Genomic DNA, 13,010 nt, shown 5'->3' with positions numbered 1-13,010 from the left:
ATTTTCATGAATCACTCTCTCAATTTCTAAACATTAGCAACAATATTATATCATTGAGCAGTATAAATAAAAGAAACAGTGTTTTGATTATTATCAAAATACTAAATACTACCTTAAAAATTATTGCCTAACATATCCTTAATTTTATTTATTCATTTTAATTATGTCAGTAATGTGATTCTCTGATTAAAAAAATAATTTTCTATTAGTTAAAGTGAGAAAATAATAAAAAAATATAGAATAAATTACATATACAAAAGTTTTAAAAAATCATAAATTAATATCTATATTTATGAAACCTTTGGAAATTGTATTTATTTTTAATTGAAAAATAAATATATAGCTTTAGATAATTATGCCTTATAATGAAGAAATTATATAATATCATATGGAATGATAATCAAATGATAATTAGACATATAAATAAATGTATAATTATTATTTTTTAAAAAAAAAACTTATAAAGTGATTATATATTTTGAGACTTATACACATTCGCTCACTATTGAATTATTATTTTATATAGAAAATCTTATCTAAAATTACGTAATTTCTATATAAAATCTTTATTTTATTATATAATTTCTCTTTACAAGGTAAGTTGTAATCTTTCCTTCACTGGGGTTTTATTTTCTTCTTCTCTTAATAGGATTTTATTTATTTTATTTTTTATAATATTTAAATAAATTATTTGATAATTTAAAATATAACATAAATAGTTTATTTCTTTTGATTGAAGAATTAAAATATTGATAATGATCTTTTATTAATGTAGTTTAATATATAACATATTTCTTATGTTTGGTGATTTAATATTTTATATGAATCACAAAAATAATCAGATAAAAAAAAATAATATTACAAAAAAATTTTTTAATCATTCAAAATTAAAAAAATAATTATTATCTAAAAAATTATTTTACTCTATTAAAATCATCACTAAATAAAATTATTTAATTATTTATATTTATATTTTTTTCTTTAACAAAAATATTATGTTATGCGCGTATTATTATTAATAAATCGTCAAATTTTAAAAGAAAAAAAATCTCTCTTTTATATTAAAGCATAGAAAAAGCGCTTTTGGCCATAACTTTTTTTTACTTTCTTCCCTCGTGGGACCACTGGACATGTCACATCCCCGACCTGACCGTTTAAAATAAATCTAAACTGTCGGATCCCATCGTACCTACGGTCCTGATCAGCCGACCGTTGTAATTAAACCCCAACCCTTCAAAACCTCTTCTCGCTCACAAATTCAAATTGAACTAGCGCACTGATTACACAAACCCCCTTGAGTGATTCCCTCTTTTATGCTTACCTTACACCATTATTATTCTTCACTTGACAAAATTTCTCATCTTCCTTTTGGTTCCTGAAGATTTTTTTTTTATCTGAATTTCCATCCTCTGAATGCTATTTTGAGGAAGGGTAACGCATCAAATAATGGTGAAAACGGCTAATTCTCCGTCTTCTTCTTCGGTGACCATAATGGTCTCATCTGGGGGCAAAGGAGGAGGAAGTAGAAGCATGGGCTTAACAAGTTCAGTACCAAGAGCTTCAATATCTAACAACCCAAATTCCCCTCTTAGCAACTCTTAGCAACAGTAAGAACCGGACCTCTAGCGGAGGCAGATTCTGTTCAATGTCCAAAGATGATACCTCGGAGGAGATGAGCTCAGAGTTTGTCACATACACAGTTCATATACCTCCTACTCCAGACCACCAGCCAATGTCAGTCTCACAGACTAGCCTCTGTGAAGATATCAACAACGCTGCAAAGCCCGAAAGGCTTTACATTTCTGGTACTATCTTCACCGGTGGTTTGAATTCGGTGACGCGTGGGCATGTCATTGACCGCTTGATCGAAGTAACCAAGTCACTGAAATCAGGGCTTGTTTGTGGGGTGAAGGGTTGTGATGACAAAGCAGTTCAAGGATTATGCGAGTGTGGATTCAAGATTTGTAGGGATTGTTATTTAGATTGTGTGGGGTCTAATGGGGTGGGCCATTGTCCTGGTTGCAAAGAACCATACAAGGATGTTGATGATGAGGAACTTGACGAAGATGATGAGGCTAAAAGCGAAGAAGAAGACCAGGCATTGCCGTTGCCAAAGTTGGATAAGAGACTTTCCCTTGTGAAGTCAACCAAGGCGCTGAATCATCCTCCTGATTTTGATCACACGCGATGGTTGTTTGAGACAAAGGGAACTTATGGGTATAGAAATGCTGTGTGGCCTAAAGATGGGTATGGAGCTGGGTCAGGAGCAAATGGATTTGAGCATCCTCCAGATTTTGAAGAGAGAAGTAGAAGGCCTCTGACCAGGAAAGTTGGGGTTTCCGCTGCAATTCTCAGCCCCTACATGTACACTCGCAGTGTAATTTCTGTTTCTTTCTTTAATTGAACTTGAATGGCTATTGTTGCAACCTGAATAATTTGCTTTTAACTTTTGGTTGTATGCATTAAATTTAAAGGAATGACAAATCTATTTCAACTTTCTACGAGTGCCTGGTTTCTTAGATTTCCTTGGAGATTTTTACATCCCATATTCTGCTTTAGTTATCTCATTCTTTGCTTCTAGACTACTGGTCGTTCCAGAAGATGAGCTTCTTCTTGGATTTAGAATCTATAGTTCTCTCTGTGTGTGTGATATGATGAATGAACTTGTATGCCTGAATTAACACATCTTAGCTGGTTCTAAAAGATGAACCACTCTGTTTATTACCGAGCCATTAGTATCTGACGATGAGAATGATATTGTTGCTATGCAGACTACTAATTGCAATACGTCTGGCAGCCCTTTGTATGTTTCTTACATGGAGAATCCGACATCCTAATCGCGAGGCAATGTGGTTATGGGGGATGTCCATAACTCTTGTGAGACCTGGTTTGCCATTTCTTGGATTCTTGATCAGCTTCCTAAGCTCTGCCCTGTAAATAGGGTGACTGGCCTTTTCGTGCTAAAAGACCGCTTTGAATCCCCCAATCTTCGAAACCCAAAAGGCCGATCGGACCTTCCTGGTATTGACGTGTTTGTTTCAACAGTAGATCCTGATAAAGAACCCCCTTTTGTCACTGCAAACACAATTCTTTCAATCCTCGCAGTTGACTATCCAGAGGAGAAGCTGGCTTGTTACTTATCGGATGATGGTGGATCTCTTCTGACATTTGAAGCTCTAGCTGAGACTGCTAGCTTGGCCAGAATTTGGGTTCCCTTCTGCAAAAAACACAATATAGAACCCAGGAACCCTGAGGCCTATTTCGGGCAGAAGCGTGATTTTCTTAAGAACAAAGTGAGGCTTGACTTTGTTAGAGAGAGGAGAAGGGTGAAGAGAAAATATGATGAATTTAAGGTGAGGATTAATTCGTTGAGAAGATCAGATGCTTATAACGCCCATGAAGAGCTTCGAGCGAAAAAGAAACAGATGGAAATGGGTGGCAATCCATCAGAACTTATTAAGGTACCAAAGGCTGCTTGGATGTCAGATGGTTCTCATTGGCCTGGGACTTGGGCTTCGGGAGAGAGTGACCACTCAAGGGGAGACCATGCGGGCATAATTTAAGTAGTTCTTTCTTTTTAAGCCTGTAAGCTTTCTGCTAACAATGTTTCTGAAATGGTTATGATTTAACATTCTGCTTTTGTTTGCAGGCAATGTTAGCCCCACCAAATGCAGAACCTGTTTATGGGGCAGAAGCAGATGGGGAGAACATGATCGGCACAACAGAAGTTGATATCAGATTGCCAATGCTCGTCTATGTGTCTCGTGAGAAGAGGCTAGGTTACGATCACAACAAGAAAGCTGGAGCTATGAATGCTCTAGTTAGAACTAGTGCAATCATGTCAAATGGCCCATTTATTTTAAATCTCGACTGCGATCACTACATTTATAATTCCCTGGCTTTGAGGGAGGGAATGTGCTTTATGCTTCATAGAGGTGGTGATAGGAACTGTTATGTTCAGTTTCCACAAAGGTTTGAAGGGATTGATCCAAGTGATCGGTATGCTAATCAAAACACAGTATTCTTTGATGTGAGCATGAGAGCTCTTGATGGGTTGCAGGGTCCAATGTATGTAGGAACAGGCTGCATATTCCGTAGAACAGCTCTCTATGGGTTTAGTCCTCCTAGAACCACAGAACACCATGGATGGTTTGGCAGAAAGAAAATCAAATTGTTTTTGAGGAAACCCAAGACTACAAAGAAACAAGAGGATGAGATAGCATTGCCAATCAATGGAGAACACAATGATGATGATGCAGATATTGAGTCTTTGCTTCTACCAAAAAGATTTGGAACCACAGAACACCATGGATGGTTTGGCAGAAAGAAAATCAAATTGTTTTTGAGGAAACCCAAGACTACAAAGAAACAAGAGGATGAGATAGCATTGCCAATCAATGGGGAACACCATGATGATGATGCAGATATTGAATCTTTGCTTCTACCAAAAGGATTTGGAAACTCCACTTCCCTTGCTGTTCTCCTAGGGAGCCTTTGGATGCCGCAACTGTTGCAGAAGGCAATTAGTGTTATCTCTTGCTTCTACGAGGATAAAACTGAGTGGGGGAAAAGGGTGGGTTGGATATATGGTTCTGTGACAGAAGATGTGTTGACTGGTTATCGAATGCACAATAGAGGATGGAGGTCCTATGGGCAACTGGGTCGGTTGAAATATTTTTCTCAAGGAATAATGCACTATTTGCTAGTCCCATGATGAAATTCTTGCTAAGGGTGGCATATTTCAATGTGGGAATGTACCCTTTTACATCTATGTTTCTCATAGTCTATTGCGTCCTAGCTACAGTATCTCTATTTTCTGGTCAGTTCATAGTCCAATCTCTCAGCGTGACATTTCTAGTGTTCTTGTTGGCTATCACAATTACTCTTTGCATGCTTGCACTCCTCGAAATTAAGTGGTCAGGAATCACTCTCCACGATTGGTGGCGAAATGAACAGTTTTGGTTGATTGGGGGAACAAGTGCCCATCCTGCAGCAGTGCTACAAGGACTACTAAAAGTTATAGCAGGAGTTGACATCTCATTCACATTGACGTCTAAATCTGCCGCCTCTGATGAAGGAGATGATGAGTTTGCTGAGCTATATGTGGTTAAATGGAGCTTCTTAATGGTACCCCCAATCACAATAATGATTTTGAACATAATTGCAATCGCAGTAGGAGTTGCAAGGACAATGTGCAAATGGGTACAGTACTTATCCACAGTGGAGCAAGCTGTTTGGAGGGGTGTTCTTCAGCTTCTGGGTTTTGTCCCATCTCTACCCATTTGCAAAAGGCTTGATGGGAAGAAGGGGGAAGGTACCAACCATTGTTTATGTGTGGTCTGGTTTGCTCTCCATCATTTCATTGTTTATGTGTGGTCCGGTTTGCTCTCCATCATCATTTCTTGACTTTGGGTGTGCATTAGTCCTCCTCCAGGAAGGGAAGACTACATGAAGTTTCAGTTCCCTTGATATGCTGTTAACTGGTTATATAGTGGTAGGCAAGGCATGTATGTAACTACAGCAGTAAACAAAAAGTGAAGTTTCTCAACTTCATCTTTGTAGTTTTACTTTAATTGATTTGAATTCTGCTTCTTTTTATTGTTAAAAGTGTAATCTCATAGTTCATGGTTTTATTGTCACCTGAGGATCATACATAGTCGGGCCTTATAATAACTCATGCATGCCTTCAATGTTTCGAATTCTTAGAAGTTAAATCTTAACTGAAAATATTATAAAACCTTCTCATCATCTGTTGGAACATTATTATCAGTTCATTGTCGGAACATTATAAGACCTGACGATGTAACAGCAAGTTTTTCATGTTGTTCTGAAACTAAAATCAGTGTCTAAAATATATATCTGAGCAAATAAGAATTTTCTTTCCCATCTTATCTGAATGAAAATAACACCTCTCTTACGAAATTAAATAGATATTGCAGAAGTCCTATAATCCAATTTTAGGCAATCAAACTCAATTTTGTTATCCCTATCCTGCACCGCAAAATTTTGGACGCTTTCCCTAGCACGTTTCATTTGTTGAGAAGGCTTTTCATGTGGTCCTGTCGATTAAGATAAGGAACGTTGAAGGACCGTAGAAGTAATGAGGAAGTTGATGAAATTTCCGCTGGTTCTGACAATGATGGGGCATCTAAGATGTTGGCAAAAGCAAAAGAAAAGACACTCAAAATTTTAGAAGAGGATGATGAATTGCCAAATTAAGGAGTGCTGTCTTTACTTTCATGGTAATGTTTGTTGAGCCCTTGTCTGCTTTGTATCTTGTAAATTAGAGAAACATAATATGCTCTTCCTGTCCTTATCATTTGCTTTTAGTTCTTACTCAGATTATTTTTTTGGGTTTGGGCATAAAGTTTGTCTCTATTTTCTCTTCTCGGTTTCCTTTGCATAGTACGGGGATTGAAAAAAAAAAAGGGAAGGAAGAAGCTGCAGAAGAAGCCAAGCTTGCTCTAACTTGCAGAAATTACAGTGATCATTGTCCTTAGGAAAAATTCTAATAACATTATTGTTGAAAAGGCTTACAGCCTGGCTAATTATAGTCCCTTATCATATAAGGCTACCAGTATACCATCATCATATATATCCTGATGGGATTTGTGGTTAGTTGTTTTCATTACTCTTTGTATTGTTCCTTTGTGTTTTTCTGTCTCAGACAAAAGTTACCCTCTTATAATCCCATTATGTCCACTCATAGATTCACTTATTACCGGAGTTGTCCCCCTTAAAAAGATATGATTCTTGCTACTAACTGGTTGGCATGTGCCATTTGAGGTTAGGCCTAGCAAAGGTTTAAATTGTAGCACTTCCTAACATGTACGGTAGCAAGCGAAGAACAAACTGTGGTGGTGGTGGACCAGGGATTGCTAATGGTCCATTGTTCCTCATGTCAAACCGAACGGCCGCTTCTAGCTGTAAATGCTATGAAATTCAAGTTTTCATTCATGTGCGGTTGTCCCCCTTTTCTTCTTTTGCTTATTCATTTCTCCACATGATACGACTCTTGGTCTTTTAAGCATCTCAGTTCTTGAACCTCTGAGCCAAAGAGATGTTAATCTGTTTCATTCTAGGCCACCTGGAATGATTTCCAGGAGTGGAGCTAAATTTGAAAACGTAAGAAGAGAAAAAGAAGAAGATCAAGCAGTGTCTCCAGGGCCTCTTGCTCCAGTTAAGTGTCGCCCGGTTCGAGATGCTGTGCATTCATCCTCGAAGCCGTAGCCATAATCTAAACGTGTTGTTTTAAGCGTTATCTGAAGGAAATTGGATGATTCATAAAATACAACCCAAACGAACCATACCTAGACTACCTGAAACCAATTACATTTATATGGTTTCAAAAATTCTTTTGTGATAATAGGATTTTCTGTATTAAAACTTCAAAATAAACAATTCATCACTGTCAATAAACATTATTTATTATGAAATAAGAATTTGTGCAATTAGATTGACCGAGGAGTTCTATAACAAGAATTTTCTCTTCACATTACATAAATGCACTTCTAAGTTTTTAAATATATATATATATATATATATATATATCCATATTCTGAAATAATTTATTTATCATTCAGTTTATTAATATAATTAATATTTTCTAATTTTAGATACAATTTATTAATTTTAATAATATATTTTTTAATCCATTTAATAATGTTTCTTAATGTATATTTATCTTATTTATTTATATTATTATCATTATAAAAGAAATAAAAAAACTTATTTTACATTATAAAAGCCTGTACATTCAGATTTGCAGATTTAAATTTCGTATCATTATCCAGGAAAGGAAGAGAACTCATCAGAACATTGCCTATTATGATGTGCCGTGTGCGATTCCATCCACGTGAGTAACCGACTCTCTCAAAGCCCATAAAAAATAAAAATAAAAAAACAATGTCGTAAGGCGAGGCCCGACTCCAAACTTGTGTTGCACCAGATCATTGCCCAGCTATTCCGTTCTAGAACTAACCTTACCGAATGATTAAAATTAAAAAAAAATATATATATATATATATATATTTTGGTATAAGAATAAGATTACAATAATTATCCACCATAAATCTGCCGAGGTCAGATTAATATCTTTATGATTTCACCTCTGAGAGGCAGTTGCTATGTCCTAATCAGTTTTCCTAAAAAAATTAATTAAGCTTATCTGTGGCGCAAACAAAACAATTAGAAAGCAACACGAGCAGCCAGCACTGTAGAAAAAGAGCATAAACCTGGTGAGTAGAACACAATCCATCCAATCATGCTATAAACTAGAAACCACATGCAAGATGTAACAAGCTGATTCCCGGAGAAAGCCCAAGCAAATAGCCACGTGTGATGCCACGGCAGAAGGAATCGGTCCCCACCCCTACATTGGACAGCTCCAAAGCAACAAATGAATTCTGGGTTCCTTTCGATGCCACAAATCACAATTAAACCCGATAACAATAGTAATAATACTTGATTACTTTGGCAGCTTGATAAACAATAAATATATTTTTTCTGTGGCGCATGGTAGTTTTCTTTTCTTTTTTTAACTAGAAAAACACCCATATGCGCAGAGGCAAAGAATATGAGTTGTTCACAAGCCTCTTGCTGCCACCAACTCCCGTCGACTCGACTTCGGTATCATCAACCCCTTTCTTTATTATTATTTTTATTTTATTTCTGGAGAATACCATCACCACCTTATATATTCTTCCGATGCCTAATTCAAAATTTCCTCCAAGCCGGCACCTTCCTTTTGCTTTGGATGATGCGCACTAATGCTCCTTTCGGTCATTACACACAATGGACAACCGACTAGCCATACTTCGTTCACATGCCCCTCCGCCCTTTTTGCTCATTGCCCTCCACCAACGTTTACATTTATAGACATAAATCATCACTTCACAAAGTATATGCGCACTTCTAATTCTAGAAAATGGGATGCAAAAAGGATTGTGTGCGAAAATAAAAAAAAAAATTGCCTCTTTTCAAAGTTCCCTGCCTATATGCGAGCAAGTACTGTGCCACAAAACCCAAATGGCCTGCCAAGTGTACTAAAAGGGAAAATCAATTCAATAGTACCGTCTTTCCCCTCCGTTCATAAAGAGATCCGAAAGCCTAAACAAAGAATTTTTATTTAATAAAAACTATAATCTTTCTTTCACTAATGAGTCCGAGAGCTCAAACAAATAATAAATAAAATCGATATATTATTATAATTATTAATTATTTTTATAATATTTATCACAATTAATTATTATAATAAAATTATAAGATACTCATCAGTTTCATCACATAATTTTTCACAAATCAGTTGACCGACACCAGCCAGAATGCTTATAATTAACAATTCCCCAACAGCAACAAGTGCAATTTGGTCATTTCAAAAAATGCATATCCACCGCAATGGCACCATTATCACGTGCACCGTCTGGTCCGTCTCCCTCTCACCATTGAATATCTCCAGCTGACAGACCAGTTGTGGCCCTAATTGCTACTGTAACTTTAATGCCAAATCCAACAGACACTCGCACAATCAAATTGAATATCTCCCTGTTTTTTTATTTTTTTTTCTTTCTGTTATTTTCAGAGACAGAAGTAAAAAAAATATAATAGAATAGAATACAAATCGCCTAAGAAATGACTTGATATTATAACTAAAAAAAAAAATGAAAATCAAAGAAAAATGGGTAAGGTCTAGTCAGAGAAAGACACAAAAATAATAAAGATGAAGAAAAAGAAGAAATGCCCAAATGAGAAGAAATTATAAAAAACCAAAAAAAAAATAGTGACAAAACAGTGCAGGAGGGAAGTTACCGGCGACTACTCCTGTGATTCAATGTGAGTGTCCGTACAAGTCGTATGGAGCCCATAGAGCATCAAGCGGGCAAGGTTGCTTCGAGTCTATCCTCAGCCAAGGCTTGCCACTGCCGGACCAATGCAGAAGGCTAACTGGACCTGGATGCAAGTTACGACAGCTGCCTCTCACATTATCACCACCTAATCCGTGTTGGTTCCACCGGTGCTCAATCGGCGCTACGTGTCCCGCGAATACTAAGAGGAACGGCGGCAGCGACCCCAGCTCATAGATCCGATCACTCTTCTGGATCTCCATCCATCTCTCAATCCGCTTTGTGTACCCGACCCGTCTCCACTTAGCCAGATCTATCACCATTACTCCAGTGTTGAAATAGCACGATTTCCGACCACTAAAAGTACCGGAAAACTTTAAATTCAACCAGAAGCTCGCCGTGAAATATTTCGTAAAGTTTGCGTGGCAGTATTCCGGGGCACCGATTGTTCTAGAACCCAAATTCGTAGTCCACAGCTTTGCAATATCATCAACCACGACTAAATCAGAGTCCAAGTAGATCACTCGGCGAACACAAGGCTCCAGCAGATCAGCCAAGTAATTCCTCGCGTAATTGAGTGGCTGTTCAAGGGCTTGCCTCACGGAAGTGGAGATCAGATTTCGCACAATCTCTGGATCGAAGTAATACACCTTGAACTTCAATTGAGGGAAAGTAGACCTCACTAGGTATTCCAGATTGATCTCCGAAACCAAAAAGTGAAAAAAAACACTCTCTGGACACAATGAATGTTGTAATATGGAGTGTACAGCGGCGATTGACCCCCGAAGGTACTCAACATCGAGTGTAATGGCAACATGTACCAAGGACGGATCACAGACGTCAGTTTTTCCGGAGATTCTGTTATCTCTGAAGCCACATTTGTCGGCATTGTGGAATACAGCCGCTTTTCGGAAGCAGAATCGGTCCGGCAAATCAGTGATAGGATTTCCCAAGAAGCCGTCGAGGTGAGAAGATCGAATGGCCTCGGCAGGAGGGAAGGATTGAAGAGAGGGGGAGAGGATAATCATGATCATGGCTGCAGAGAAGAAGCCTGAAAAACGCATAACCCATAGCATTTTCCCCTGATAAATCCCTCTCCTCTTTTTTTTATTAGATTTGAAATCGAACTGATCTGACAGGAAGGAGAAAAGAGAGGATCGAAGGAACACAAGAGTTCCTTTAAGGTCCGCCAGAGTTAGTTGTAGATACGAGAAATGCAGAGATTCTAACCAGGGGGGGGAAATGGAAACAAGAATCCATGTTTTCCTTAGTTTGAAACCAGAATTGCCGTGGTAACGAAGCGATCATAGAGGACGGAGAAAATAGAAGAATCCATGAAAAGGGAACCAACCAGGGCGCAGAATCAGGCCTCAGTGCTTAGCTGCGCTCGTCTCCCACCTCTTCCCTTCTGACTCTCAGCTTGCACTCTATCTCTGGCTACTGGCCTATGAAAGAAGGCGATAGAAGCAGAACAGAGACACGAGTAGAGAGAGAGAGAGAGAGAGAGAGAGAGAGAGAGAGAGGGGACTTAAGCGTTTATTTTTCCAGCTTTTGCTTGCGTTTTCCACCATAGAAATCCACGGCCAAAACAAAAACACACAAATTTTATTAGGGTAACAAATGGTAATATCTTAATAATAAGTTAATACAACTTCTCATAAAAAAAATGAAAATCAGCTTAATTTGTTTCTTATATTTTTTTTTAATATTTTAAATAATTTTTAATTTAATTTAATTTTTCTATTTTTTAATTTAAATTTAAATTAATTCAATATTTAATCCAATATGCAATTTACTCACCACTTAATACTTGTATTATTTTTTTAATATTAATTACTTAATTAATCATTTTTCAGTATTAATAAAATAATTATAATTAGTTAATTTTTTATATTTAAATTTTTAATATTAATTAATAATATGGAAAAAATAATATTTTATATTTTTTAATTCTATTTTATTATAATTTTCTAATTTTAATTAAGAAAATAAAAATATAAAATAATATTTTTTATTTTAAATAATTAAATTTATATATAATAGTAATTTTTAATTTTAATTAATTATATGAAAATAAAAATATTTTTAATTATTTTTCAATTTAATTAATTTATTTTTATTTCATTAATGAAGATATAAAAACAATATTTTTTTCAATACTTTCATTTTTATTAATAATATTAAATAATATTATTTTTATTATTTAATTTAATTAATTATAAAAAATAATAAAAATAACATTTTAAAATTAAAAAATGAAAAAATATTAAAATATTAAAAATAACGCTTGAACTAATTTGAACTGAAACAAAAAATAAAATGATAAAATTAGATCAAAAAGTTAAAAATGAGCTAAATTAGATATTTCTAAAATTACAATGGGCAAATTGAGCTTATTTCCAAACAAAATTTAACCAATTAAGTTAATACAATAAGTATCTTTGGGGGAAAAAAAATAATACAATAAGAGTTTACCTATATTTATCTTCCTATATTGAATAAAGGGAGAACTTTTAAATGGACAAAACTATTCTTATGTGTTTAATATAATTATTTTATTTAATTGCTATAAAAATATTTTACTAATTAACCAATATAGAATTATAATTAAATAGAACTTAAAAATACTAATCTAATAGGAAGTCTATATACTAATATTATAAATATGTTATTTATATTTATAAAATATAATTAGATTATTATGAAAACTAATCTAATAAGAAGTCTATATACTAATATTATGAATTTATTATTTATATTTTATACAATATAATTGGATTATTAATGCAAAACTAAACAAGATTTAAAAAAATCAAACAAATTAGTCTCTTAAATCATTCGAATGATTTAGGTAATTTCGCTTCTTACTTATATATATATATTACAGATATTATAGATAGTAATTAATTTTCTTTAATATTTTATCAATTAATTTTTTAATAAATTAATCTAAAATAAATATATCATGTATATATATATGATGAGTTAATTAGATATTTATAATATAAAATTTGTGATTTTGATAATTTATAATTATTGCTTTCAATAAATTTATATTATAAAAATTTTATAAAATAATTGAAAAAAAATCATGTAAATATTGATGATAAAAATTTTATCAAAAAGTTAGAGAGAGTAAAAATAAATTAGTATATAGCTTATATTTAA

At 34.7% G+C, this 13,010-nt stretch overlaps 1 protein-coding gene and 1 pseudogene across 1 annotated transcript; one reads left to right on the top strand and one right to left on the bottom strand.

The window, feature by feature from the left end:
* Window positions 1-1,289: 1,289 nt before the first annotated feature.
* LOC110646818 (cellulose synthase-like protein D5) lies at window positions 1,290-5,639 on the top strand (annotated as a pseudogene).
* Window positions 5,640-9,180: 3,541 nt separating this feature from the next.
* Window positions 9,181-11,414, bottom strand: LOC110646825 (probable galacturonosyltransferase-like 7). The gene is made up of 2 exons (XM_021800388.2): window positions 9,808-11,414; window positions 9,181-9,543 (listed from the first exon to the last, which is right to left on the bottom strand). Exon 1 carries the CDS (start codon window positions 10,916-10,918, stop codon window positions 9,827-9,829), a length of 1,092 nt encoding a protein of 363 aa, XP_021656080.2. The 5' UTR covers window positions 10,919-11,414; the 3' UTR covers window positions 9,181-9,543; window positions 9,808-9,826.
* Between the last annotated feature and the right edge of the window lie 1,596 nt (window positions 11,415-13,010).

The sequence above is a fragment of the Hevea brasiliensis genome, chromosome 9 (assembly GCF_030052815.1).
Source record: "Hevea brasiliensis isolate MT/VB/25A 57/8 chromosome 9, ASM3005281v1, whole genome shotgun sequence".
In the NCBI taxonomy this organism is placed as follows: domain Eukaryota; kingdom Viridiplantae; phylum Streptophyta; class Magnoliopsida; order Malpighiales; family Euphorbiaceae; genus Hevea; species Hevea brasiliensis.
This window is presented reverse-complemented; position numbering and strand designations above follow the sequence as displayed.